Here is a 26,776-nt window from a genome sequence, read left to right as displayed (position 1 = left end):
CCTTTGGGATGAAGAAACCAAATCCCACAGGATGGAGCCCCCAAATCCTCAGGGATGAAATCCCCAAATCCTCAGGAATGAATCCCCCAAATCCTCTGGGATGAATCCCCCAAATCCTCAGGGATGGGATGGATCCCCCAAATCCACTGGGATGGAGCTCCCAAATCCCTCAGGAATGGATCCCCCAAATCCTCAGGAATGGATCCCCCAAATCCTCTGGGATGGGATGGATCCCCCAAATCCTTTGGATGAAGAAACCAAATCCCACAGGATGGAGGCCCCAAATCCTCTGGGATGGAGCCCCCAAATCCTCTGGGATGGGATGGAGCCCCGAAATCCTTTGGGATGAAGAAACCAAATCCCACAGGATGGAGGCCCCAAATCCTCTGGGATGAAATCCCCAAATCCTCTGGGATGGAGCCCCCAAATCCCTCAGGGATGAAATCCCCAAATCCTCTGGGATGTAAGCCCCAGATCCCTCAGGGATGGAGCCCCCAAATCCCTTGGGATGGGATGGATCCCACAAATCCTACAGGATGGAATCCCCAAATCCCTCAGGGATGGAGCCCCCAAATCCTCAGGGATGGATCTCCCAAATCCCTTGGGATGGATCCCCAAATCCTTTGGGATGAAGAACCCAAATCCCTCAGGGATGGAGCCCCCAAATCCTTTGGGATGGAGGCCCCAGATTCTCAGGGATGGAGCCCCCAAATCCTCTGGGATGGGATGGATCCCCCAAATCCTCAGGTATGGGATGGATCCCTCAATTCCTTGGGATAGATCCCCCCAAATCCTTTGGGATGAAGAACCCAAATCCTCTGGGATGGATCCCCCAAATCCCACAGGATGGAGGCCCCAAATCCTCAGGGATGGAGCCCCCAAATCCTTTGGGATAAAGAACCCAAATCCCACAGGATGGAGCCCCAAATCCTCTGGGATAAAGAACCCAAATCCCACAGGATGGAGCCCCCAAATCCCACAGGATGGAGGCCCCAAATCCTCAGGGATGAAACCCCAAATCCTCAGGGATGAAACCCCCAATCCTCTGGGATAAAAAACCCAAATCCCACAGGATGGAGCCCCCAAATCCTCTGGGATGAAACCCCCAAATCCTTTGGGATTGATCCCCAGATACTCTGGGATGGGTCCCCGGCTGCCTCAGGAGCATTCCCCGATCCCCAGGAGCATTCCCAGGAGTTTCCCAAATCCCAAAATCCCCCCCAAATCCCCAACCCCCCCCCCCCCCCAAATCCCAAAATCCCCCCCAAATCCCCCCCAAATCCCCCCGGCCCCGCGGGACCCAGGCGCACTCACCTGGGCCAGGTGCCGGGGACAGCGGGGCTGGAGCTGGGGGGAGCGCGGGGTCAAAGGTCAGGGACCCCCAATTTTGGGGACCCCCCCCATCCCTGGGGACCCCCCCAATCCCTGGGGGGACCCCCCCAAATTCCTGGGAAACCCCCAAATATCGGATTTTTGGGAAACCCATCCCCCCCCAATTCCTAAAGAACCCCATTTTTTGGGACCCCTCCCAATCCTTGGGGACCCCCCCGTGACCCTTGAGAATTCCCAAATTTTGGGGAACCCCCCCCCCCCAAATTCCCCCAAAAAAATTCCCTCCATCCCTGAGGACCCCAAATTTTTGGGGGCCCTCCAATCCTAAAATCTCAGGGATCTCCCCCCCAAAAATTCCAGAACCTTTCCCAGATTCCACACACCCCCCCCAAAAAAAAAAAAAAATCTCACGGGACCCCCCAAAAAAAATATTCGGGGAACCCCCCCCAAAAGCTTGGGGATCACCCCAAAAATTCCCAGACCCCTCCCACACCCCAAAAAAAAAAAATCTCAGGGACCCCCCCCCCCCCAAAAGGCTCAAGGACCTCCCAAAAACCTCCCCAAAAATCTCAAGGGTCCCCCCAAAAACCCCCCAGGGACCCCCCCAAAAACCCAAGCAGTCTCCCCCAAAGCTCAGGGACCCCCAAAAGCCCCGAGGGCCCCCCCAGAAAACTCAAGGGTCCCCCAAAACCCCCCCAGGATCCCCCCAAACCCCCCCAGGGTTCCCCCAAACCCCCCCCAGGGTCCCCCAAAACCCCCCAGGGTCCCCCCAAAAGCCCCCAGGGTCCCCCCAAACCCCCCAGGGTCCCCCAAAACCCCCAGGGTCCCCCAAAACCCCCCCAGGATCCCCCCAAAACCCCCCAGGGTCCCCCCAAAACCCCCCCAGGGTCCCCCAAAACCCCCCCAGGGTCCCCCCAAACCCCCCAGGATCCCCCCAAACCCCCCAGGGTCCCCCAAAACCCCCCCAAGGTCCCCCCAAACCCCCCCAAGGTCCCCCCAAACCCCCCCTGGGTCCCCCCAAACCCCCCCTGGGTCCCCCCAAAGCCCCCCAGGGTCCCCCAAAACCCACCCAGGATCCCCCCCAAACCCCCCCAGGGTCCCCCCAAACCCCCCCAGGATCCCCCAAAACCCCCCAGGGTCCCCCCCAAACCCCCCCAGAGCCTCAGGGGTCCCCCCAAAAGCCCCCAGGGCTCCCCCAAACCCCCCCGGGCTCCCCTCCGAGGCTCGCCCAGAGCCCCCCACGAACACTCGGGGTCCCCCCCACCCCGCGGCCGCCCCGCCCCGCCCCTCCCGGGATCCCGCCCCGGGGCCGGGGCAGGCCCCAGGCCGCGGCGGCCGAGGCCGCACCGGAGCCGGTGGAGGCCGCGCACCGACCCGAGCGTCCCGGAGGCTCCCGGCGGGTCCCGGACGGTGCGGCCGGGCTCAGTGGCGGCCGCCGCGGGCCCCCCCGGCCCGCTCCAGCGCCGGCCCCGGGACCGGGCCCCGCCGCCGCCATCTTTAACGCGCCGCCCCCGCCGCCTCGCTTGGCGGCACCGGCCGACGCTTTTTGCGGCACCGCGGGCGCCGCTTTACGGCAGCGGCCGTTGCGCGACAGCGACGGGGGCGCCCCCCCCCCCCCAAAGCCCCGGCGTTGCCATGGGAACGGCGCCCCCCATCCCCAGCCCCGGTACTGTGGGTCGCTGTGGGGTCACAGGGGGGACCAGGGGGGATTTGGGGTCAGCCTGTGTTATAGGGTCACTGTGGGGTCAGTCTGTGTTATAGGGTCACTGCGGGGGTCACCCCAATGGGGTTATGGGGTCAGTCTGTGTTTAGGGTCACTGTGGGGTCACCCCAATGGGGTTATGGGGTCAGCCTGTGTTATAGGGTCACTGTGGGGTCACCCCAATGGGGTTATGGGGTCAGCCTGTGTTATAGGGTCACTGTGGGGTCACCCCAATGGGGTTATGGGGTCTGTGTTATAGGGTCACTGTGGGGTCACCCCAATGGGGTTATGGGGTCAGCCTGTGTTTAGGGTCACCCCAATGGGGTTATGGGGTCAGCCTGTGTTTAGGGTCACTGTGGGGTCACCCCAATGGGGTTATGGGGTCAGCCTGTGTTTAGGGTCACTGCGGGTCACCCCACTGGGGTTATGGGGTCAGCCTGTGTTTAGGGTCACTGTGGGGTCACCCCAATGGGGTTATGGGGTCAGCCTGTGTTTAGGGTCACTGTGGGGTCACCCCAATGGGGTTATGGGGTCAGCCTGTGTTTAGGGTCACTGTGGGGTCACCCCAATGGGGTTATGGGGTCAGTCTGTGTTTAGGGTCACTGTGGGGTCACCCCAATGGGGTTATGGGGTCAGTCTGTGTTTAGGGTCGCTGTGGGGTCACCCCAATGGGGTTATGGGGTCAGCCTGTGTTTAGGGGTCACCCCCAATGGGGTTATGGGGTCACCCCTGTTTAGGGTCACTGCGGGGTCACCCCAATGGGGTTATGGGGTCAGCCTGTGTTATGGGGTCACTGTGGGGTCACCCCAATGGGGTTATGGGGTCAGCCTGTGTTATAGGGTCACTGTGGGGTCACCCCCAATGGGGTTATGGGGTCAGTCTGTGTTATAGGGTCACTGCGGGGTCACCCCAATGGGGTTATGGGGTCAGCCTGTGTTATAGGGTCACTGTGGGGTCACCCCAATGGGGTTATGGGGTCAGTCTGTGTTTAGGGTCACTGTGGGGTCACCCCAATGGGGTTATGGGGTCAGTCTGTGTTATAGGGTCAACTGCGGGGTCACCCCAATGGGGTTATGGGGTCAGTCTGTGTTTAGGGTCGCTGTGGGGTCACCCCAATGGGGTTATGGGGGTCAGCCTGTGTTATAGGGTCACTGTGGGGTCACCCCCAATGGGGTTATGGGGTCAGCCTGTGTTATAGGGTCACTGTGGGGTCACCCCAATGGGGTTATGGGGTCAGCCTGTGTTTAGGGTCACTGTGGGTCACCCCCAATGGGGTTATGGGGTCTGTCTGTGTTATAGGGTCACTGTGGGGTCACCCCAATGGGGTTATGGGGTCAGCCTTGTGTTATAGGGTCACTGTGGGGTCACCCCAATGGGGTTATGGGGTCAGCCTGTGTTATAGGGTCACTGTGGGGTCAGCCTGTGTTTAGGGTCACTGTGGGGTCACCCCAATGGGGTTATGGGGTCACCCTGTATTATAGGGTCACTGTGGGGTCACCCCAATGGGGTTATGGGGTCAGCCTGTGTTATGGGGTCACTGCAGGGTCACCCAATGGGGTTATGGGGTCAGCCTGTGTTTAGGGTCGCTGTGGGGTCACCCCAATGGGGTTATGGGGTCAGCCTGTGTTATAGGGTCACTGTGGGGTCACCCCAATGGGGTTATGGGGTCAGCCTGTGTTTAGGGTCACTGTGGGGTCACCCCAATGGGGTTATGGGGTCCAGTCTGTGTTATAGGGTCACTGCAGGGTCACCCCAATGGGGTTATGGGGTCAGCCTGTGTTATAGGGTCACTGTGGGGTCACCCCAATGGGGTTATGGGGTCAGCCTGTGTTATAGGGTCACTGTGGGGTCACCCCAATGGGGTTATGGGGTCACCCTGTTTAGGGTCACTGTGGGGTCACCCCAATGGGGTTATGGGGTCAGCCTGTGTTTAGGGTCACCCCAATGGGTTATGGGGTCACCCTGTGTTATAGGGTCACTGTGGGGTCACCCCAATGGGGTTATGGGGTCAGCCTGTGTTATAGGGTCACTGTGGGGTCAGCCTGTGTTTAGGGTCACTGTGGGGTCACCCCAATGGGGTTATGGGGTCACCCCTGTTTAGGGTCACTGTGGGGTCACCCCAATGGGGTTATGGGGTCACCCTGTATTATAGGGTCACTGTGGGGTCACCCCAATGGGGTTATGGGGTCAGCCTGTGTTATGGGGTCACTGCAGGGTCACCCCAATGGGGTTATGGGGTCGCCTGTGTTTAGGGTCGCTGTGGGGTCACCCCCAATGGGGTTATGGGGTCAGCCTGTGTTATAGGGTCACTGTGGGGTCACCCCAATGGGGTTATGGGGTCAGCCTGTGTTTAGGGTCACTGTGGGGTCACCCCAATGGGGTTATGGGGTCAGTCTGTGTTATAGGGTCACTGCAGGGTCACCCCAATGGGGTTATGGGGTCAGCCTGTGTTATAGGGTCACTGTGGGGTCACCCCAATGGGGTTATGGGGTCAGTCTGTGTTTAGGGTCACTGTGGGGTCACCCCAATGGGGTTATGGGGTCAGCCTGTGTTATAGGGTCACTGTGGGGTCACCCCAATGGGGTTATGGGGTCAGTCTGTGTTTAGGGTCACTGTGGGGTCACCCCAATGGGGTTATGGGGTCAGCCTGTGTTTAGGGTCGCTGTAGGGTCCCCAGTGTGGCTATAGGGTCAGCCCTGTTTAGGGTCGCTGTAGGGTCCCCACTGTGGCTATAGGGGTCACCCCTGGGTCGCTGTAGGGTCCCCAGTGTGGCTATAGGGTCAGCCCTGTTTAGGGTCGCTGTAGGGTCCCCAGTGTGGCTATAGGGTCACCCTTGGGTCGCTGTAGGGTCCCCCGTGTGGCTATAGGGTCAGCCTGTGACACTCAGGGTCATTGTGGGGTCACCGTGCGTCCCCAGTGGCGCTGTAGGGTCACCCCTGCGTAGGGTCACTCTGGCCACTTCAATGTCCCCATAGGGTCACCCCATTTCTGTAGGGTCACTCTGTCCCCCCATCCCTGTGGGGTCCCAGTGCCCCTATAGGGCCCCCCCACCCTATAGGGTCCCCAGTGTCTCTGTGGCGTTCCCAATGTCCCTGTGGGGTCCCCAGTGCCCTATAGGGCCCCCCCATCCCTGTGGGGTCCCCAGTGCCCCTATAGGGCCCCCCCCATCCTTTGGGGTCCCCAGTGCCCCTATAGGGCCCCCCACCCCTGTGGGGTCCCCAGTGCCCCTATAGGGCCCCCAGTGCCCCTATAGGGCCCCCCCATCCCTGTGGGGTCCCCCGTGCCCCTATAGGGCCCTCCCATCCCTGTGGGGTCCCCCGTGCCCCTATAGGGCCCCAATGCCCCTATAGGGCCCCAATGCCCCTCTGGGGTCCCCCGTGCCCCTATAGGGCCCCAATGCCCCTATAGGGTCCCCAGTGCCCCTATAGGGCCCTCCCATCCCTGTGGGGTCCCCCGTGCCCCTATAGGGCCCCCAATGCCCCTATAGGGCCCCCAGTGCCCCTATAGGGCCCCAGTGCCCCTGTGGGGTCCCCCGTGCCCCTATAGGGCCCCAATGCCCCTATAGGGTCCCCAGTGCCCCTATAGGGCCCCCAATGCCCCTGTGGTGTCCCCCGTGCCCCTATAGGGCCCCAATGCCCCTATAGGGTCCCCAGTGCCCCTATAGGGCCCCCAATGCCCCTGTGGTGTCCCCCGTGCCCCTATAGGGCCCCAATGCCCCTATAGGGCCCCAGTGTCCCTGTGGGGTCCCCAGTGCCCCTATAGGGCCCCCCCATCCCTGTGGGGTCCCCAGTGCCCCTATGGGTCCCCAGTGCCCCTATAGGGCCCCAATGCCCCTATAGGGCCCCCCACCCCTCTGGGGTCCCCCGTGCCCCTCTGGGGCCATTGCAGCGCAGCCGTTCCCGTCACCAGCTCTTTATTGGGGTCACCGGGGTGAGGGGGGACACCTCCCCATCTGGGGGGGTCCCCTGCGCCCCCCACCCCCAAAAACCCCAAAGTTGGGGGGGGGGGGAGGTGCCACCCCACCGCCGGGCTCCTCTTCAGCCTCGTGTGGGGTGGGCGAGGGGGGACCCCGAACGCGCCCTACATGAGGCGGCACTGCTCCCCCGAGAGCCCCCCCGGCAGCTCCAGGCTCAGTCCCGGCGGCTGCGGGGGACAGCGGGGTCACCCCAAGGCTGGGGCACCCCAAAACTGGGGCACCCCAAAACTGGGAGACCCCAAAACTGGGGAACCCCAAAGCTGGGGAACCCAAAGCTGGGGAACCCCAAAGCTGGGGAACCCCAAAACTGGGGCACCCCAAAGCTGGGGCACCCCAAAGCTGGGGGACCCCAAAGCTGGGGAACCCCAAAGCCATGGGAGACCCCAAAACTGGGCACCCCAAAACTGGGGCACCCCAAGGCTGGAGACCCCAAAACTGGGGAACCCCAAAGCTGGGGCACCCCAAAGCTGGGGACCCCAAGGCTGTGGCACCCCAAAACTGGGAGACCCCAAAGCTGGGGAACCCCAAAGCTGGGAGACCCCAAAGCTGGGGAACCCCAAAGCTGGGGAACCCCAAAGCCATGGGGTCACCCCCAAAGCTGGGGCACCCCAAAGCTGGGGAACCCCAAAGCTGGGGCACCCCAAGGCTGTGGACACCCCAAAACTGGGAGACCCCAAGCTGGGGAACCCCAAAGCTGGGGAACCCCAAAGCCATGGGGTCACCCCAAAGCTGGGGAACCCCAAAGCTGGGGAACCCCAAGACTGGGGCACCCAAAGCTGGGCACCCCAAAGCTGAGGAACCCCAAAGCTGGGGGAAACCCCAAGACTGGGGCACCCCAAAGCTGGGGAACCCCAAGGCTGGGGAACCCCATAGTGGGGGAACCCCAAAGCTGGGGAACCCCAAGACTGGGGATCCCCAAGACTGGGGCACCCAAAAGCTGGGGGAACCCCAAAGCTGGAGGAACCCCAAGGCTGTGACACCCCAAAACTGGGGAACCCCAAGACTGGGGCACCCCAAGACTGGGGAACCCCAAAGATGGGGCACCCCAAATGTATGGGGGCATCGCAAAGCTGAGGAACCCCAAAGATGGGGGAACCTCAAAGCTGGGGCACCCCAAATCTATTACATCACCCCAAAGCCATGGGGGCACCCCACAGCTGGGGGAGCACCCCATTTCGAAGGGGTCACCCCAAATGTGTGGGGTGACCCCAAATCTGTGAGGTCACCCCAATTCTTATAGGATCACACCAATTCTATGAGGTCACCCCAAACCCTTTGGGGTCCCCCCAGTTCTACAGGACCACCCCAAACCCTTTTAGGGGGTGTCCCCCCACACTCACCGTGTCCCCTGCCAGCTCCTTGGGGGGGTGGCCCAGGTCCTGCAGCTGTGAGGGGACACAGAGGGGACAGAGGGACATGGGGGGACAGAGGGACACGGGGGGACACAGGGACACGGGGGGACAGAGGGACATGGGGGGACAGAGGGACATGGGGGGACAGAGGGACATGGGGGGGACAGAGGGGACATGGGGGGACAGAGGGACATGGGGGGGACACAGGGACATGGGGGGCAGAGGGACATGGGGGGGACAGAGGGGACATGGGGGGACAGAGGGACATGGGGGGACACAGGGACATGGGGGGCAGAGGGACATGGGGGGACAGAGGGACATGGGGGGACAGAGGGACATGGGGGACAGAGGGACATGGGGGGGACAGAGGGACACGGGGACATAGGGACATGGGGGGACAGAGGGATGTGGGGGGGACAGAGGGACATGGGGGACAGAGGGACATGGGGGGACAGAGGGACATGGGGGGACACAGGGACATGGGGGGCAGAGGGACATGGGGGGACAGAGGGACATGGGGGGACAGAGGGACATGGGGGACAGAGGGACATGGGGGGGACAGAGGGACACGGGGACATAGGGACATGGGGGGACAGAGGGATGTGGGGGGGACAGAGGGACATGGGGGGACAGAGGGACATGGGGGGACAGAGGGGACATGGGGGGACAGAGGGATATGGGGGGGACAGAGGGACACGGGGGGACAGAGGGACACGGGGGGACAGAAGGAGGGTCAGGGGGACATGGGGTGGGACAGAGGGACATGGGGTGGGACAGAGGGACATGGGGGACAGAAGGAGGGTCAGGGGGACACGGGGTGGGACAGAGGGACATGGGGGACAGAAGGAGGGTCAGGGGGACATGGGGTGGGACAGAGGGACATGGGGTGGGACAGAGGGACATGGGGTGGGACAGAGGGACACAGGGGACAGAAGGAGGGTCAGGGGGACATGGGGGGGTCAGGGGGACATGGGGTGGGACAGAGGGACACGGGGGACAGAAGGAGCGTCCGGGGACACGGGGGGACAGAAGGAGGGTCAGGGGACACGGGGGGACAGAAGGAGGGTCAGGGGACACGGGGTGGAACAGAGGGACATGGGGTGGGACAGGAGGAGGGTCACGGGGACACGGGGTGGGACAGAGGGACACGGGGGGACAGAAGGAGGGTCAGGGGACACGGGGGGACAGAAGGAGGGTCCGGGGGGCCGCTCGGGCCGTACCTGCTGCATCAGGTCCAGCAGGGTCTCGAAGCGCTCGCGGCGCTGCCCCTCGGGCTCCTCCGGCCGCTCCCGCTCCAGCTCCGCGCAGATCCGCAGCATCAGCGCCTGCTGCGCCCCGAAGCGCGCCCGCTGCTCCGGGGACAGCAAGCCCTCGTGCTGCCGCAGCCACTCCGGGTACTGGGGACATCGAGGGGACATCGAGGGGACATCGAGGGGACAGTGGGGTCACTGGAGGAACCCCCAAATCCCAGCCAATCCCAGCCCCATCAGCGTCCCGAAGCGCGCCTGCTGCTCCGCCAACAGCGAGCCCGGGTGCTGCCACCGCCACTCTGGGTACTGGGGACATCGAGGGGACATCGAGGGGACATCGAGGGGACAGTGGGGTCACTGGAGGAAGCCCCAAATCCCCCACGGCACCCCCAAATCCATGCCCCCCCAGCCCCTACTGGGCACAGAACCGCTGCCGCTGCTCCGGGGACAGCGAGCCCGGGTGCTGCCGCAGCCACTCCGGGTACTGGGGACATCGAGGGGACATCAAGGGGACATCGAGGGGACAGTGGGGTCACTGGAGGAACCCCCAAATCCCAGCCAATCCCAGCCCCATCAGCGTCCCGAAGCGCGCCTGCTGCTCCGCCAACAGCGAGCCCGGGTGCTGCCACCGCCACTCCAAAAGCTGGGGACATCGAGGGGACATCGAGGGGACATCGAGGGGACAGTGGGGTCACTGGAGGAACCCCCAAATCCCCCACGGCACCCCCAAATCCCTGCCCCCCCAGCCCCTACTGGGCACAGAACCGCTGCCGCTGCTCCGGGGACAGCGAGCCCGGGTGCTGCCGCAGCCACTCCGGGTACTGGGGACATCGAGGGGACATCGAAGGGGACATCGAGGGGACAGTGGGGTCACTGGAGGAACCCCCAAATCCCAGCCCTATCAGCACCCCGAACCGCGCCTGCTGCTCCGGGGACAGGGACCCCTTGTGCTGCCGCAGCCACTCCGGGCACTTGGGACATTGGGGGAACCCCAAAATCCCCCGTGGCACCCCCAAATCCCCCGTTTCACCCCAAAATCCCCCGTTGCACCCCAAAATCCCCCGTTGCACCCCAAAATCCCCCGTGGAACCCCCAAATCCCTGCCCCCTCAGCCCCTACTGGGCACAGAAACGCTCCCACCGCTCCGGGGACAGGGACCCCTCGTGCTGCCACAGCCACTCCAGGCACGGGGGACACGCAGGGGACAGGCAGGGGACACTGTAGGAACCCCCAAATCCCCCATGGGACCCCCCAAAATCCTGGAGAAAAGGGGGAAATGTCCCAGCACGGCCCTGGGGGTGACAGGGACAGACCCCACAAGGGGTCAGGGGCAGAGCACATCCTTGGACAGTAGGGAATGCACCATGTCCCCCAGCGACCCTCCCGAGGTTTTTTGGGACCCCTCCCGTTTTTTTTTGGGGTGCCTTCCCGGTTTTTTGAGGTGCCCTCCCGGTTTTTGGGGTCCCATCTTCTCAGTGAGCCCCTTGAGGGAAGGACAGGGCACATCCTTGGACAGCAGGGACTCCCTGATGTCTCCATGACCCCTACTCTTTGTCCCCACGGGACACCCCCAGAGTTTTGGGGACACCCCCAGGTTTTTTGGGCTGCCCTCCCGGTTTTTGGGGTCCCACCTCCTCAGTGATCTTCTTGAGGGAGGGCCAGAGCACATCCTTGGACAGCAGGGACTGCACCATGTCCCCATGACACCCCTGAGTTTCCCACACCCCAAAGGATCCCTCCAGGGTTTTGGGGACCCACCCCCTATGGTTTTTGGGGTCCCCTCCCGGTTTTTGGGGTTCCTCCCGGTTTTTGGGGTCCCACTTTCTCGGTGATCTCCTTGAGGGAGGGGCAGAGCACATCCTTGGATAGCAGGGACTGCATGAAGTCCGTGTGACCGCTACACATTTCCCATGCCCCAAGGGACCCCCCCCCCCAGGTTTTTGGGGCTCCTCCCGGTTTTTGGGGGTTTCTCCCGGTTTTTGGGGTTCCTCCCGATTTTTGGGGTCCCACTTTCTCTGTGATCTCCTTTAGGGAGGGGCAGAGCACATCCTTGGATAGCAGGGACTGCATGAAGTCCGTGTGACCACTACACATTTCCCATGCCCCAAGGGACCCCCCCACGTTTTTGGGGCTCCTCCCAGTTTTGGGGGTTTCTCCCGGTTTTGGGGGGGGTTTCTCCCGGTTTTGGGGGATTCTCCCGGTTTTTGGGGTTCCTCCCGGCTTTTGGGGTCCCACCTTCTCGGTGATCTCCTTGAGGGAGGGGTAGAGCACGTCCTTGGACAGCAGGGACTCCATGATGCTGCGCATGACGGGCAGGACGCCGTCCCCGCCGCCCTCGTCCAGCCCCAGCCCCTCCAGGGCCTTGGCCAGCTCCTCCTCGGAGCCCGGGGAATTCTGCGGGACCCCGGGAGCCCGTGAGCCCCCCGGGACCCCCGGGAGAGCCCCGGGAGAGCCCCGGGAGAGCCCCGGGAAGGGCAGGCAGGGAGTACCTGGAGGTCATTGGCGTTCTTGGCCAGCCCGCTCAGGGTCTCCTTGAGGCAGGAGGTGAATTCCTGCTGCGAGGCCACGTCGCTGCCTGCGGGGTGGGAACGGGGTTGGGAACGGGGCTGGGACGGGGTTGGGAATGGGAATGGGAATGGGGTTGGGATGGGAATGGGATGGGAATGGGAATGGGGTTGGGATGGGGTTTGGATGAGAATGGGAATGGGGTTGGGATGGGGTTGGGATGGGAATGGGGTTGGGGTTGGGACGGGGTTGGGAATGGGAATGGGGTTGGGATGGGGTTTGGATGAGAATGGGAATGGGGTTGGGATGGGGTTGGGATGAGAATGGGGTTGGGAATGGGGTTGGGGTTGGGAATGGGGTTGGGATGGGAATGGGGTTGGGAATGGGGTTGGGATGGGAATGGGGTTGGGAATGGGGTTGGGGTTGGGATGGGGCTGAGAATGGGGTTGGGAATGGGGTTGGGGTTGGGAATGGGGTTGGGACGGGAATGGGTTTGGGATGGGGTTGGGATGGGAATGGGTTTGGGATGGGGTTGGGATGAGAATGGGAATGGGGTTGGGATGGGGTTGGGATGGGAATGGGTTTGGGATGGGGTTGGGATGGGACTGGGAATAGGGTTGAGATGGGGTTGGGAATGGGGTTTGGGTTGGGAATGGGGTTGGGGTTGGGATGGGGCTGGGAATGGGGTTGGGATGGGAATGGGGTTGGGATGGGGTTGGGATGGGAATGGGTTTGGGATGGGGTTGGGTTGGGAATGGGGTTGGGGTGGGATTGGGAAGGGGTTGGGAATGGGGTTGGGAACGGGGTTAGGAATGGGTGATAAGGGGAATAATGGGGCGTCCCACTGTGGTGTTTTCCCCAATCCCAAATGTGTGGAACAATTCCAGATGGGATTGGGAATAATGGGAATAATGGGAATAATGGGAATAATGGGGTGTCCCACTGGGGCGCTGTCCCCGATCCCAAACACACGGAACAATTCCAGATGGGAATGGGAATAATGGGAATAATGGGAATAATGGGAATAATGGGAATAATGGGAATAACAGGAATAACGGGGTGCCTCGCTGGGGCGCTGTCCCCGATCCCAAACACACGGAACAATTCCAGAAGGGGCTGTGACCCCGGCACGACCGGGACGCCCGTCCCGGGCTGCCATCCCCCCACCCCCACCCCACGCACCGACTTTTCCGGCAGCTTCCGAGAGCTTCTGGAACTGCTCCACGAGCTGGGGCTCCTGGCGGGCCAGCTCCTGCATGGCCTCCTGGAACTCGGCGGCCGCCTGCGCCGCCAGCTCGCCCTCGAAGAGCTCCTGGAAGAACCTCTCCTGCGAGGAGAACAGCGAGCCCTGGGCGCGGGGTCAGCGCGGCCCCGGCGCGGCCCCCAGCGCCCCACGGGGGTTTTGGGGTGCCCACCTTGGCGGAGTCGGCGGCCGAGGGGGGGCAGGAGGAGCTGGGAGGGGGAGGGGGCGCGGGGCGGCTGCGCTCGAAGTCGTCCAGGGCACCTGCGGGGGGTTTTGGGGTCAGGGGAACCCAAAAAGGGGGTGGGGAAAGGGGCGCGGCACCCCCACAGGGAGGGCACGGGCGCCGGCGGGCTGTGCTCGAAATGTGTGGGCGAAAACTGCACCCCAAAACTGCACCCCAGGAATCCCCACCCCAACAGAGCACCCCAGGAATCCCCACCCCAAAACTGCACCCCAAAACTGCACCCCAGGAATCCCCACCCCAAAACTGCACCCCAGGAATCCCCACCCCAAAACTGCACCCCAAAACTGCACCCCAGGAATCCCCACCCCAAAACTGCACCCCAGGAATCCCCACCCCAACAGAGCACCCCAGGAATCCCCACCCCAAAACTGCACCCCAAAACTGCACCTCAGGAATCCCCACCCCAAAACTGCACCCCAGGAATCCCCACCCCAAAACTGCACCCCAAAACTGCACCCCAGGAATCCCCACCCAAAACTGCACCCCAGGAATCCCCACCCAAAAACTGCACCCTAGGAATCCCCACCCCAAAACTGCACCCCAAAACTGCACCCCAGGAATCCCCACCCCAACAGAGCACCCCAGGAATCCCCACCCCAAAACTGCACCCCAAAACTGCACCCCAGGAATCCCCACCCCAAAACTGCACCCCAGGAATCCCCACCCCAAAACTGCACCCCAATATCCCCACCCCAAACTGTACCCGAATAGCCTCTACCTCAAAACTGCACCCCAATAACCCCCAGAGTCCACAGACCCACCCCACCCCAATAACCCCAGACCCCCCTCACCCCAATAACCCCAGACCCCCCTCACCCCAATAACCCCCAGACCCCAATAACCCAAATAACCCCCAGACCCCCTCACCCCAATAACCCCCAGACCCCAATAACCCCAATAACCCCCAGCCCCCCCCTCACCCCAATAACCCCCCGACCCCAATAACCCCAATAACCCCCAGACCCCCCTCACCCCAATAACCCCCAGGCCCCCCAGACTCCAATAACCCCCAGCCCCCCCTCACCCCAATAACCCCCGACCCCAATAACCCCAATAACCCCCAGACCCCAATAACCCAATAGCCCCCAGACCCCCCTCACCCCCATAACCCCCAGACCCCCTCACCCCAATAACCCCAGACCCCACCTCACCCCAATAACCCCCCGACCCCAATAACCCCAATAAAACCCCAATAACCCCCAGACCCCCTCACCCCAATAACCCCCAGACCCCCCTCACCCCAATAACCCCCCCCGGCCCCTCACGACCCCCGGCCCCCCTCGCCCCCCGTGACCCTTATCGCTCCCAACGCCGAGCAGCCCCCCCGCAGCCCACTGTCCCCGGTGTCCCCGGTGTCCCCGGTGTCCCCGGTGCCCCGGTGCCCCGGTGCCCTCACTCTCCAGCAGCTCCTCCAGCTCCGCGTCGGGCCCCGGGCCCGGGCCCGGCTCCGCCGCCATCTTGGCCCGCTCCGCCCTCCGCCGCCAGGGGGCGCTGCCGAGGGGACACGCCCCTTCCCGCCCCCGGGAGGACACGCCCCCTCGGCTGGCCCCGCCCCCGGGAAAACACGGAACGGGAACGGGAACGGGAACGGGAACGGGAACGGGAATGGGAACGGGAATGGGAACGGGAATGGGAATGGGAATGGGAATGGGAACGGGAACGGGAACGGGAATGGGAACGGGAACGGGAACGGGAACGGGAACGGGAGCGGGAATGGGAATGGGAACGGGAATGGGAACGGGAACGGGAATGGGAATGGGAATGGGAATGGGAATGGGAACGGGATCTGGAATGGGAATGGGAATGGGAACGGGAACGGGATCTGGAATGGGAATGGGAACGGGAATGGGAATGGGAATGGGAATAGGAACGGGATCTGGAATGGGAATGGGAATGGGAACGGGAATGGGAACGGGAATGGGAATAGGAACGGGATCTGGAATGGGAATGGGAACGGGAATGGGAATGGGAATGGGAACGGGAACGGGAACGGGAATGGGAATGGGAACGGGAATGGGAATGGGAACGGGAATGGGAACGGGAACGGGAATGGGAATGGGAATAGGAACGGGATCTGGAATGGGAATGGGAATGGGAACGGGAATGGGAACGGGAATGGGAACGGGAATGGGAATAGGAACGGGATCTGGAATGGGAATGGGAACGGGAATGGGAATGGGAATGGGAACGGGAACGGGAACGGGAACGGGAATGGGAATGGGAACGGGAACGGGAATGGGAACGGGAACGGGAATGGGAATGGGAATGGGAACGGGAATGGGAACGGGAACGGGAACGGGAATGGGAATGGGAACGGGAATGGGAACGGGAACGGGAACGGGAATGGGAATGAGAATGGGACCAGGAATGGGAACGGGAACAGGAATGGGAATGGGAACGGGAATGGGAACGGGAATGGGAATAGGAATGGGAATGGCAATGGCAATGGGAACGGGAATGGGAATGGGAACGGGAACGGGAACGGGAATGGGAACGGGAATGGGAACGGGAATGGGAGCAGGAACGGGAATGGGGGCAAGAATGGGAACGGGAAGGGGAATAGGAATGGGAATGGCAATGGCAATGGGAACGGGAATGGGAATGGGAATGGGAACGGGAACGGGAATGGGAATGGGAACGGGAATGGGGGCAAGAATGGGAACGGGAACGGGAATGGGAATGGGAACGGGAATGGCAATGGGAACGGGAGAGGGAACGAGAATGGGAACGGGAACGGGAATGGGAACGGGAACGGGAACGGGATCTGGAATGGGAGTGCGAACGGGGAACAGGGACCGGGACTCCTCCGTGCACTGGGAACCGGGACCAGGACCGGGAACAGTGACCAGGAAAAGGGACCGGGAACAGGGCCCGGGACCTCTCCATGGACCGGGAGCCACGACTGGGAACCCCATCCCAAATCTGGGCTCCTGCTCCCTGGGGCCCCAGATTTTGGGGTCCCAGGGCTTGTACCTCTCGCTTTTGGGGTCCCAGATTTGGGGGTCCCAGAGCTTGCACCTCGCAGTTTTGGGGTCCCAGATTTGGGGGTCCCAGAGTTTGCACCTCTCGCCTTTGGGGTCCCAGATTTGGGGGTCCCAGAGCCTGTACCTCTCGCTTTTGGGGTCCCAGATTTTGGGGTCCCAGGGCTTGCACCTCGCAGTTTTGGGGTCCCAGATTTTGGGGTCCCAAAGCTTGCACCTCTCGCTTTTGGGGTCCCAGATTTGGGGGTCCCAGAGCTTGTACCTCTCGCTTTTGGGGTCCCAGATTTGGGGGTCCCAGAGCTTGCACCTCGCAGTTTTGGGGTCCCAGATTTTGGGGTCCCAAAGCTTGCACCTCTCGCTTTTGGGGTCCCAGATTTTGGTGTCCCGAAGCTTGCACCTCTCGCTTTTGGGGTCCCAGATTTGGGGGTCCCAGAGCTTGCATCTCGCAGTTTTTTGGTCCCAGATTTGGGGGTCCCAGAGCTTGCACCTTTCGCTTTTGGGGTCCCAGATTTTGGGGTCCCAGCTCCCCCCCAGTGCCACCCAGTGTCCCACCGCGTCCCCGCCGGGGACAAAAAGTGAGGAAAAATCCCCAAAGCGGGACAGGGGGGGTTGGGACAGACCCTGGAGCCCCCCAAAACCTCCAGGACCCCCTTGGGGAACCCCCCCAGCCCCGCGCTGGGGTTGGGGCAGGCCGGGATCGGTCCCGGGCGAAATTTGGGGCAAAAAATTGAATTTATTCTCCACAAAAACACAAAGTGGGACAGAAATCAAAGTTTAACCCTCCTTCCCCCCATCCCGACCCCCGGGGGGCTCTGGGGGGGCTGCGCTCCCCGGGACCCCCGCGGGTCCCCCCTGGGCTGTCCCCAAACCCCCCCGGGACCCCCGGGATGTCCCCAAAGCCCCCCGGGACCCCCGGGCTGTCCCCAAACCCTCCCGGGACCCCCGGGATGTGACCCCCGGGCTGTCCCCAACGCCCCCCGGGACCCCCGGGATGTCCCCAAACCCTCCCGGGACCCCCGGGATGTCCCCAAACCCTCCCGGCACCCCCGGGATGTCCCCAAACCCCCCGAGATGTCCCCAAACCCTCCCGGGACCCCCGGGATGTCCCCAAACCCCCCCGGGACCCCCGGGATGTCCCCGCACCCTCCCGGGACCCCCGGGATGTCCCCAAACCCTCCCGAGACCCCCGGGATGTCCCCAAACCCCCCCGGGACCCCCGGGATGTCCCCAAACCCTCCCGGCACCCCCGGGATGTCCCCAAACCCCCCCGGAACCCCCCGGGATGTCCCCAAACCCTCCCGAGACCCCCGGGATGTCCCCAACGCCCCTGGGGACCCCCGGGATATCCCCAAACCCCCCCGAGACCCCCGGGATGTCCCCAAACCCTCCCGGGACCCCCGGGATGTCCCCAAACCCCCCCGGGACCCCCGGGATGTCCCCAAATCCCCCCGGGGGTCACTCGGGGCTGGTTCTTGGGATTGTCCCAAATTCCTGCGGCTCGGAGGGACAGGTCCCGGTGGCCACGGGCAGGGGACAGGGCCCAGTGGCCCCAGGGAGGGGACAGGGACAGCTGCCACCAGCTCTCAGTGGCCACGGGCAAGGGACAGGGATGGGGACAGGGATGGGGACAGGTGGCCACGGGCAAGGGACAGGGATGGGGACAGGTCCCGGTGGCCACGGGCAGGGGACAGGGATGGGGACAAGGATGGGGACAGGTGGCCACGGGCAGGGGACAGGGCCAGCTGCCACCAGCTCATGGTGGCCACGGGCAGGGGACAGGGCCAGCTGCCACCAGCTCATGGTGGCCACGGGCAGGGGACAGGGCCAGCTGCCACCAGCTCATGGTGGCCACGGGCAGGGGACAGGGCCAGCTGCCACCAGCTCATGGTGGCCACGGGCAGGGGACAGGGCCAGCTGCCACCAGCTCATGGTGGCCACGGGCAAGGGACAGGGACGGGGGCAGGTCCTGGTGGCCACGGGCAGGGTGGGCACCCACGGGACGAGGGGACACACGTGGGTGGCTGTCCCCAGTGCCACCCCCAGTGTCACAGCACGGCGTCCTAGATGTCCCCGCTGTCCCCTGGGTGCCACCTGGGGACCCAGTGCCACGCCCCGGTGCCACCAAGGTGTCACAGCACGTTCTCATCGATGTCACCGCTGTCCCCTGGGTGCCACCTGGGGACCCAGTGTCAGCCCAGTGCCACCCCAGTGTCACAGCACGTTCTCATCGATGTCACCGCTGTCCCCTGGGTGCCACCTGGGGACCCAGTGTCAGCCCAGTGCCACCCCAGTGTCACAGCACGTTCTCATCGATGTCACCGCTGTCCCCTGGGTGCCACCTGGGGACCCAGTGCCACGCCCCGGTGCCACCACGGTGTCACAGCATGTTCTCATCGATGTCACCACTGTCCCCTGGGTGCCACCCAGTGCCACGCCCCGGTGCCACCACGGTGTCACAGCACGTTCTCGTAGTCACCGCTGTCCCCTGGGTGCCACCCAGTGCCATGCCCCGGTGCCACCACGGTGTCACAGCACGTTCTCGTAGTCACCGCTGTCCCCTGGGTGCCACCGTGGGCCCGGCAGCTCCGCGTACGTCACCTCGGGGGCCTCGGGGATGGCACCTGGGGACCCTACGGGAGACACCGGTGCCACCCAGTGCCACCCACGGGCGCCACCTCCCTGTCCCCGCACTTCTCCCCTGTCTCCTGGGTGGCATTTGGGCACACTGTGCCAGCCGGTGTCCCCAGGTGTCACCCCCGGTGCCACCCCCAGTGCCACCCAGTGCCACCCGGTGTCACCTGGTGCCATCCCAGTGTCACCTGGTGCCATCCCAGTGTCCCCCAGTGTCCCCCAGTGTCACCTAGTGCCACCCCCAGTGTCACCCAGTGTCCCCCAGTGCCACCCAGTGCCACCCAGTGCCACCCCCAGTGTCCCCCAGTGCCGCCCCCCAGTGCCACCCAGTGTCCCCCAGTGCCCCCAGTGCCACCCCCAGTGCCACCCAGTGTCCCCCAGTGCCACCCAGTGTCCCCCAGTGTCCCCCAGTGCCACCCAGTGCCATCCCCAGTGTCCCCCAGTGCCCCCCAGTGCCACCCAGTGCCACCCCCAGTGTCACCTAGTGTCCCCCAGTGTCACCCAGTGCCACCCAGTGCCACCCAGTGCCACCCAGAGTCACCTGGTGCCATCCCAGTGCCACCCCAAGTGCCACCCAGTGTCCCCCAGTGCCACCCCCAGTGTCCCCCAGTGTCCCCCAGTGTCACCTAGTGCCACCCAGTGCCATCCAGTGCCACCCAGTGTCCCCCAGTGCCACCCCCAGTGCCACCCAGTGTCCCCCAGTGCCACCCCAAGTGCCACCCAGTGCCACCCAGTGTCCCCCAGTGTCCCCCAGTGCCCCCCAGTGCCATCCCCAGTGTCCCCCAGTGTCCCCAAGTGCCATCCAGTGCCATCCCCAGTGTCCCCCAGTGCCACCTAGTGCCACCCAGTGCCACCCCCAGTGTCCCCCAGTGTCCCCCAGTGTCACCTAGTGCCACCCAGTGTCCCCCAGTGCCACCCCCAGTGTCACCCAGTGTCACCTGGTGCCATCCCAGTGCCACCCAGTGCCCCCCACTGTCCCAGCACGTTGCCGTCGATGTCACCGCCGTCCCCTGGGTGGCATCTGGGGACCCTCAGCTGCCCGGGGGTGGCATTTGGGGCCGCGGTGCCACCCCCGGTGCCACCCCCGGTGCCAGGTCGCCGTCCCCACTCACCCGCGGCCCTCGCGGTGGGCACCACGTGGGTGTAGAGCACCTCCCCCCCCTCGGCGGGCACCACGGGGGTCCTGCGGGGACAAGGGCGACAGTGCGGTGGCCTCCAGGTGGCATTTGGGGACACGGGGACACGCCCGGGCCCCTCCCCCACTCACCTGTCCGGGGGGGTCCTGGGGGCTGCGGGGAAAAGGGGGGCGACAATGGGGACAGCGCCAGGGGACCCCGAAATTCTCCCCCGGAAAGCCCCAAAATGTCCCGGAATTCCCCCCCAAAAAAATCCTGAAATCCCAAACCCCCAAAAAAATCCCCAAAGCCCCAAAAAATCCTTGAAACCCCAATTCCCCCAGAACCCGAAACTCCCCCAGACCCCAAACCCCCCCGGGACCCCAAAACCCCCCAGACCCCAAAACCCCCCAGACCCCAAAACCCCCCGGGACCCCAAACTCCCCCGGGACCCCAAAACCCCCCAGACCCCAAAACCCCCCAGACCCCAAAACCCCCCAGACCCCAAAACCCCCCGGGACCCCAAACTCCCCCGGGACCCCAAAACCCCCCAGACCCCAAAACCCCCCAGACCCCAAAACCCCCCGGGACCCAAAACCCCCCGGGACCCCAAACCCCCCAGACCCCAAAACCCGCCGGGACCCCAAAACCCCCCCGTGACCCCAAAACCCCCAGACCCCAAAACCCCCCGGGACCCCAAAACCCACCAGACCCCAAAACCCCCCGGGACCCCAAACCCCCCCGGGACCCCAAAACCCCCCCGGGATCCCAAACCCCCCGGGACCCCAAAACCCCCCAGACCCCAAACCCCCCAGACCCCAAAATCCCCCAGACCCCAAAACCCCCCAGACCCCAAAACCGCCCAGACCCCAAAACCCCCCGGGACCCCAAAACCCCCCGGGATCCCAAACCCCCCAGACCCCAAAACCCCCCGGGACCACAAAACCCCCCAGACCCCAAACCCCCCAGACCCCAAAACCGCCCAGACCCCAAACCCCCCCGGGACCCCAAAACCCCCCCGGGATCCCAAACCCCCCAGACCCCAAAACCCCCCAGACCCCAAACCCCCCAGACCCCAAAACCCCCCGGGACCCCAAACCCCCCGGGACCCCCCGGTGTCACCCCGTTGTCGCCAGCCCGGTGTCCCCCGTTGTCACCCACCCCTGCGGTGGCACCGCTGCCAGCCCACGATGGCACCCACGAGCAGGACCAGGGCCAGCAGGGGGCTGCCAACCCCTGCGGCCACCGCTGGGGACAGAGGGGACACTGGGGGTCACCCGGGGGCGCCGCACCCCGCAGTGACCCCCCGTGATGCCACCCGTGCCCTGTCACCTCCCTGTCACCTCCCTGCCACCCCCGTGTCACCTCCGGGGACAAACCCGGGGGTCTGAGCCGCCACAGTGATGCCACCTGTGCCCTGTCTGTGTCACCTCCGTGTCACCACCAGGGACAAACCCGACTGTCCTGGACCCCACTGTGACCCCCCGTGATGCCACCCGTGCCCTGTCACCTCCCTGTCACCCCCGTGTCACCTCCAGGGACAAACCCGACTGTCCTGGACCCCCGCAGTGACCCCGAGTGATGCCACCTGTGCCCTGTCACCTCCCTGTCACCCCCGTGTCACCTCCGGGGACAAACCCGGGGGTCTGAGCCCCCACAGTGATGCCACCTGTGCCCTGTCTGTGTCACCTCCCTGTCACCTCCGGGGACAAACCCGACTGTCCTGGACCCCACTGTGACCCCGAGTGATGCCACCTGTGCCCTGTCACCTCCGTGTCACCTCCGTGTCACCTCCGGGGACAAACCCGACTGTCCTGAACCCCACTGTGACCCCGAGTGATGCCACCTGTGCCCTGTCACCTCTCTGTCACCCCCATGTCAGCTCCGGGGACAAACCCGGGGGGCTGAGCCCCCACAGTGATGCCACCTGTGCCCTGTCTGTGTCACCTCCCTGTCACCTCCGGGGACAAACCCGGGGGTCTCAGCCCCCCGCAGTGCCCCCGAGTGATGCCACCTGTGCCCATGTGTCCCCTCTGTGTCACCAAGGACAGAGCGGGGACAAACCCGGGGGTCCGAGCCCCCCGCAGTGCCCCCGAGTGATGCCACCTGAGCCATGTCACCTCCCTGTCACCTCCCTGTCACCTCCGGGGACAAACCCCACTGTCCTGGACCCCACAGTGACCCCGAGTGATGCCACCTGTGCCCTGTCACCTCCGTGTCACCAAGGACAGAGCAGGAACAGATCCGGGGGGATGAGCTCCCCACGAGTGATGCCACCTGTGCCCTGTCACCTCCCTGTCACCTCCGTGTCCAAACCCGGGGGTCTCAGCCCCCCGACAGCGACCCCGAGTGATGCCACCTGAGCCGTGTCACCTCCGTGTCACTAAGGACAGAGCGGGGACAAACCCGGGGGTCCGAGCCCCCCGCAGTGACCCCCAGTGATGCCACCTGTGCCGTGTCACCTCCGTGTCACCTCCCTGTCACCTCCGGGGACAAACCCGGGGGTCTCAGCCCCCCGACAGTGACCCCGAGTGATGCCACCTGTGCCCATGTGTCCCCTCTGTGTCACCAAGGACAGAGCGGGGACAAACCCGGGGGCCTCAGCCCCCCGCAGTGCCCCCGAGTGATGCCACCTGTGCCTTGTCACCTCCGTGTCACCAAGGACAGAGCGGGGACAAACCCGGGGTTCCGAGACCCCCGCAGTGCCCCCGGGTGAAGTCACCTGTGTCCCCGCGTCCCCACGTTGTCACCGTCAGTGCCAGCTCTGGGCTGAGTGCCTGGAACACGCGGTGCCCGTCCTGTCCCAGCTGGTTGGTGGCCACGCACTGGTAGGTGCCCGAATGTCCCACATCGATGTCCCCAAGCTCCAGGAGGGGACCCCGGGCCACCTCCTGCCCGTTGTGCAGCCAGGTGAAGGTGACAGGGGCTGAGCCCACCTGCACCGAGCAGCGCAGGGTCACAGCGTCACCTGCGTGCACCCGGTGTGCCGGGGGACCGGGGGTGATGGTGGCATTGGCCACGGGCACTGCGGGGACACAGACAGGGCTGGCACCGGGTGAGGCGGGATGGGGGTGACATGGGTGGGATCACCCCCAGCCCGAGGGTCCCGCTCACCCAGGACGGTGACATTCAGGGGGTCACTCTCGGCCACGCTGTCCCCGTCGCTGACCCGGCACTGGTACTGGCCGCTGTCATTGTCCCCAACGTGGGGCAGCTCCAGCCGGGGGCCGGTGCCCAGCGGTGCCGCCGAGCCCTCCCGGTGCCAGGAGAAGGACAGGGGACCTGTCCCCGCTGCCACCGTGCAGCTCAGCACCAGGCGGTCCCCCAGTGCCACCGGTCCCCCGGGGGGCTGCACCGACAGGGACACCCCCGAGGGCGGGACCCCTGCGGGAGGGGGGGACACCAGGGGACAGTGAGGGACCAGGGGGGTCGGGGAGGAGCAGGGGGACCCCAGGGAGGGAGAGGGGGCTTGGAAAGGAACCCCCGAGGTTTGGGGAGGGGACACCGGGAGAGGGAGGGGGGTGACACCAGGAAGGGGTGAGGGGATGGTGGCAGCTGGGGACAGTGGAGGGACCCAGGGAGGGGTGGTGGGGACCGGGGACAGGGATGAGGGGACACGAGGCAGGGATGGGGGTCCCGGGCAGTAATGGGGGGACACGGAAAAGGTGTCGGGGAAGGATGGGGGTCCCCAGGCAAGGCTGGGGGACCCGGCGAGGGAGCCGGGCAGGGATGGGGGGACCCGGGGTGGGATCGGAGAAGGGATTCAGGGACCCGGGACACGGATGGGGGACCCGGGGAAGCATGGAAGGAGCTGAGGAGGGACTCGGGCAGTGATGGGGAGACCCGGGGATGGCGTCAGACAGGGCTGGGGGTCCCCGGGCAGTCATGGGGGTCCCCAACCAGGGGACCCGAAGAGGCCGTGGGGGCTCCCCGTGCCCATCCCCGCACTCACTGCGCACCGTGACGCGGAGCAGGGCGCTGCTCTTCCGCACGGCCCCCTCCTCGGAGCGCACCTCGCAGCTGTAATTCCCAGAGTGGGAGACCCCCACGGCGGGCACCAGCAGCTGCGGGGACCCCTGCGGGCCCCCCACCACCCGCCCGTCCTGGTAGAACACGTGCAGGAGGGGAGCTCGGGGCCGCAGGGGGCTGGGGGTGCTGAGGCAGCTGAGAGTCAGGGGGGACCCCTCGGTGGGCTCGGGGGGACCCTCCAGCACCGGCACCGAGAAGAGCTCTGGGAAGGAGAGGGGAGGGGCATTTGTGACCCCAAGTCCCTGGGAAAAGGCTGTGGGGGTGTCGGGGTGGCGGCTGTGGGGTGCTCACCCTGCACTGTCACTGTCACCGGCGCTGACTCCTCCAACCCCCAGTATTCCACCCGGCCCTTGCAGCTGTAGCGGCCGCTGTGCTTCAGCTGCAGAGGGAGCAGGGACAGCTCGGTCCCATCGCGGAGCACCCTCAGTTCCTTCCCCTCGTGGTAGAAGGACACCCTGGTGACCGCGTTGTTCCACCAGCCCCGGCAGCGCAGTGTCACCGTGTCCCCCTCCAGCAGCGCCCGCGCCGGCACCTGCAGCACCAGCCAGTCTGGGGGACAGAGGGCTCCTGTCACACCCGATGGCACCGGGAGCCCCCAATGGGTCACACCAGCCTACCAGGGGTCCCCAGTTTCAGCACGGGGGTCCCCCCTCACTGGGATGCTCTGGGGTGTCCCCAGAGCAGGGGACACTCCCCAGGGAGTGACCCATAGGGCAGAGCCCACCCAGAGCCCTCGGGGTCCCTGCGGTGCCAGGCTGGGGACACCCAAACCCCCCTCACCGTCTGAGGCAGTCACGGGGGGGCTGAACCCACTGACAGGTCTGGCACACCGGTAGGTGCCACTCTCGGTGACAGTGACGTGGTCTCGTCCCTGCTGTCCCCAGCGCTGCCCGTCCTTGTACCAGGTGGTGGCACCGGCGGTCCCCGAGCCCTGGCAGGTCAGTGTCACCCGCTCCCACAGCACCGCTGGCAGCCAGGGGGGCTCCACGAGGAGCTGGGTGGTCTGGGCACCTGCGGGTGACAGGGGACACCAGCCTGCCAGGGCCAGCACGGGGCTGGGGACAGCGGGGTGGGGACAGGGCATCCCCCGAGGACTCACCAGCGAGGCCGAGGGTCTGGGCTGGAAGGGAGAAGGGACAGGGCTGGGTGGGGGTGGCACCGTGGGGACAGCGGCACGGGGGTGGGGTGTGGGGGCTGTCCCCGTGGGGACACCGCTTCTTGTGGGAAAGTGCTCGGGGACAGTCCCCAACAGGTCTGGGGAGGCTCCCCGGGGACAGCTCCGTGTCACAGCCGCCCATGCGCCACATTCGGGTGGCACCACGGACACCTCCGGGACGGGGCCACCGCGGCCACCCCGGGCTGGCACAGGTCACCCCCGCCAGCCCCACGGCCACACCCCCGCGGCCCTGTCCCCATGGTCCCATTCCGATGGCACCTGTCCCCATGGTGCTTGTCCCCTTGTCCCTCTCCCTGCGCTCCTGTCCCTGTCCCTGTCCCCAGAGCTACCCCAGCCCCAAGGTGCCAAACCCCACATTGCTGTCCCCAAATCCCAGTCCCCATTCCTGTCCCCCCATCCCTGTCCCCAGGGCCACCCCACAACCCCGGTCACGCTGGGGGGTCACTGGCTCTGTCCCCCACTGGCTCTGCTGGCCTTGGGGACCTCAGGGGACCCCACAGCCCCCCTGTGCCCCCTCCCCACTGCTCTCTGCCTCACCAGGGCCCATCCCTGGGCTGGCAGGCCCGTGCCCGGGGCACTCACCCCACAGGAGCAGCGCCACCTTCCCGGCCATCCCGGTGTCCCCAGCCATGCGGACTGGCTGTCACTGGCTGCCAGGGCCACCTGTCCCCAGCCTGGTGGCTCTTGAGATAAAGGGGAAGGAAGAGAATTTACATCTCGTCCCCAGGTGGGAGGGGCGCGTGGTGGGGGCAGGGTGGGGACAAGGCTGGGGGGGCAAGGTGGGACACGGGGTCGCAGGAGTGGGGGGCTCAGGGGGTTTGGGGAGCCAGGGATGGGTGTCCAGGGGAATGGGGGGTCCCAGGGATGGGGTCCCGAGGAGGGGGAACCCCGGGCATGGGGGGTGCCATGGGAATGGGGGTCCCCAGGGCTGGGGGGACGCAGGGATGGGATTCCCAGGGGAACGTGGGCTCCAGGGATTTGGGGTCAGGGGATGGGGATGCTGGGGGAATGGGGGATCCCATGGGACAGGGGGGATCCTGGGAGACGCAAGGTCCTGGGGGAAGGGGATTTCAGGGGATGGAATGAACAGGAGAGGGTTCCTTGGGAAGGGGGTCCTGGGCCATGGAGATCCTTGGGAATGTGAGTATTGGGAATCGCAGTCCCGGGCAAGGTGGGACATAAGGAATGGGAGTCCCATGATTTCATTTCCAGGGGAATGGAAGTCCCAGGGATGGGCAG

The 26,776-nt window shown here is 65.0% G+C and overlaps 2 protein-coding genes across 3 annotated transcripts; both read right to left on the bottom strand.

Annotated features, from left to right (window-relative positions):
- Window positions 1-8,246: 8,246 nt before the first annotated feature.
- On the bottom strand, window positions 8,247-15,114 carry PEX19 (peroxisomal biogenesis factor 19). 2 transcript variants are annotated; one of them, XM_068178154.1, is made up of 7 exons: window positions 15,001-15,114; window positions 13,533-13,621; window positions 13,300-13,465; window positions 12,102-12,187; window positions 11,848-12,006; window positions 9,583-9,759; window positions 8,247-8,395 (listed from the first exon to the last, which is right to left on the bottom strand). In XM_068178154.1, exons 1-7 carry the CDS (start codon window positions 15,059-15,061, stop codon window positions 8,303-8,305), a joined length of 831 nt encoding a protein of 276 aa, XP_068034255.1. In that variant the 5' UTR covers window positions 15,062-15,114; the 3' UTR covers window positions 8,247-8,302. The 2 variants fall into 2 exon arrangements, with proteins under 2 accessions (XP_068034255.1, XP_068034256.1); XM_068178155.1 differs by having other exon boundaries at window positions 13,300-13,444.
- Window positions 15,115-19,111: 3,997 nt separating this feature from the next.
- On the bottom strand, window positions 19,112-26,239 carry LOC137466436 (Fc receptor-like protein 2). Its single transcript, XM_068178160.1, has 11 exons — window positions 26,120-26,239; window positions 25,460-25,480; window positions 25,141-25,371; window positions 24,652-24,909; window positions 24,284-24,562; window positions 23,446-23,715; window positions 23,054-23,356; window positions 21,493-21,579; window positions 20,484-20,505; window positions 20,329-20,399; window positions 19,112-19,215 (listed from the first exon to the last, which is right to left on the bottom strand). Exons 1-11 carry the CDS (start codon window positions 26,166-26,168, stop codon window positions 19,112-19,114), a joined length of 1,695 nt encoding a protein of 564 aa, XP_068034261.1. The 5' UTR covers window positions 26,169-26,239.
- Window positions 26,240-26,776: the final 537 nt, after the last annotated feature.

The sequence above is a fragment of the Anomalospiza imberbis genome, unplaced genomic scaffold (genome assembly GCF_031753505.1).
Source record: "Anomalospiza imberbis isolate Cuckoo-Finch-1a 21T00152 unplaced genomic scaffold, ASM3175350v1 scaffold_211, whole genome shotgun sequence".
Classification (NCBI taxonomy): domain Eukaryota; kingdom Metazoa; phylum Chordata; class Aves; order Passeriformes; family Viduidae; genus Anomalospiza; species Anomalospiza imberbis.
This window is presented reverse-complemented; position numbering and strand designations above follow the sequence as displayed.

Excerpts from the sequence above, each read along its gene's own strand:
- PEX19 (XM_068178154.1), bottom strand. The coding sequence starts at position 15,061 with ATGGCGGCGGAGCCGGGCCCGGGCCCGGGGCCCGACGCGGAGCTGGAG. Across the intron at positions 12,007-12,101 it reads AGAACGCCAATGACCTCCAG|AATTCCCCGGGCTCCGAGGA; the intron begins GTACTCCCTGCC and ends GGGGTCCCGCAG. Across the intron at positions 9,760-11,847 it reads TCAAGGAGATCACCGAGAAG|TACCCGGAGTGGCTGCGGCA; the intron begins GTGGGACCCCAA and ends CGATGTCCCCAG.
- LOC137466436 (XM_068178160.1), bottom strand. The coding sequence starts at position 26,168 with ATGGCTGGGGACACCGGGATGGCCGGGAAGGTGGCGCTGCTCCTGTGG. Across the intron at positions 24,910-25,140 it reads CCCCGTGACTGCCTCAGACG|ACTGGCTGGTGCTGCAGGTG; the intron begins GTGAGGGGGGTT and ends TCTGTCCCCCAG. Across the intron at positions 19,216-20,328 it reads GCCCACCGCGAGGGCCGCGG|GGTCCCCAGGTGCCATCCCC; the intron begins GTGAGTGGGGAC and ends TGTCTCCCGTAG.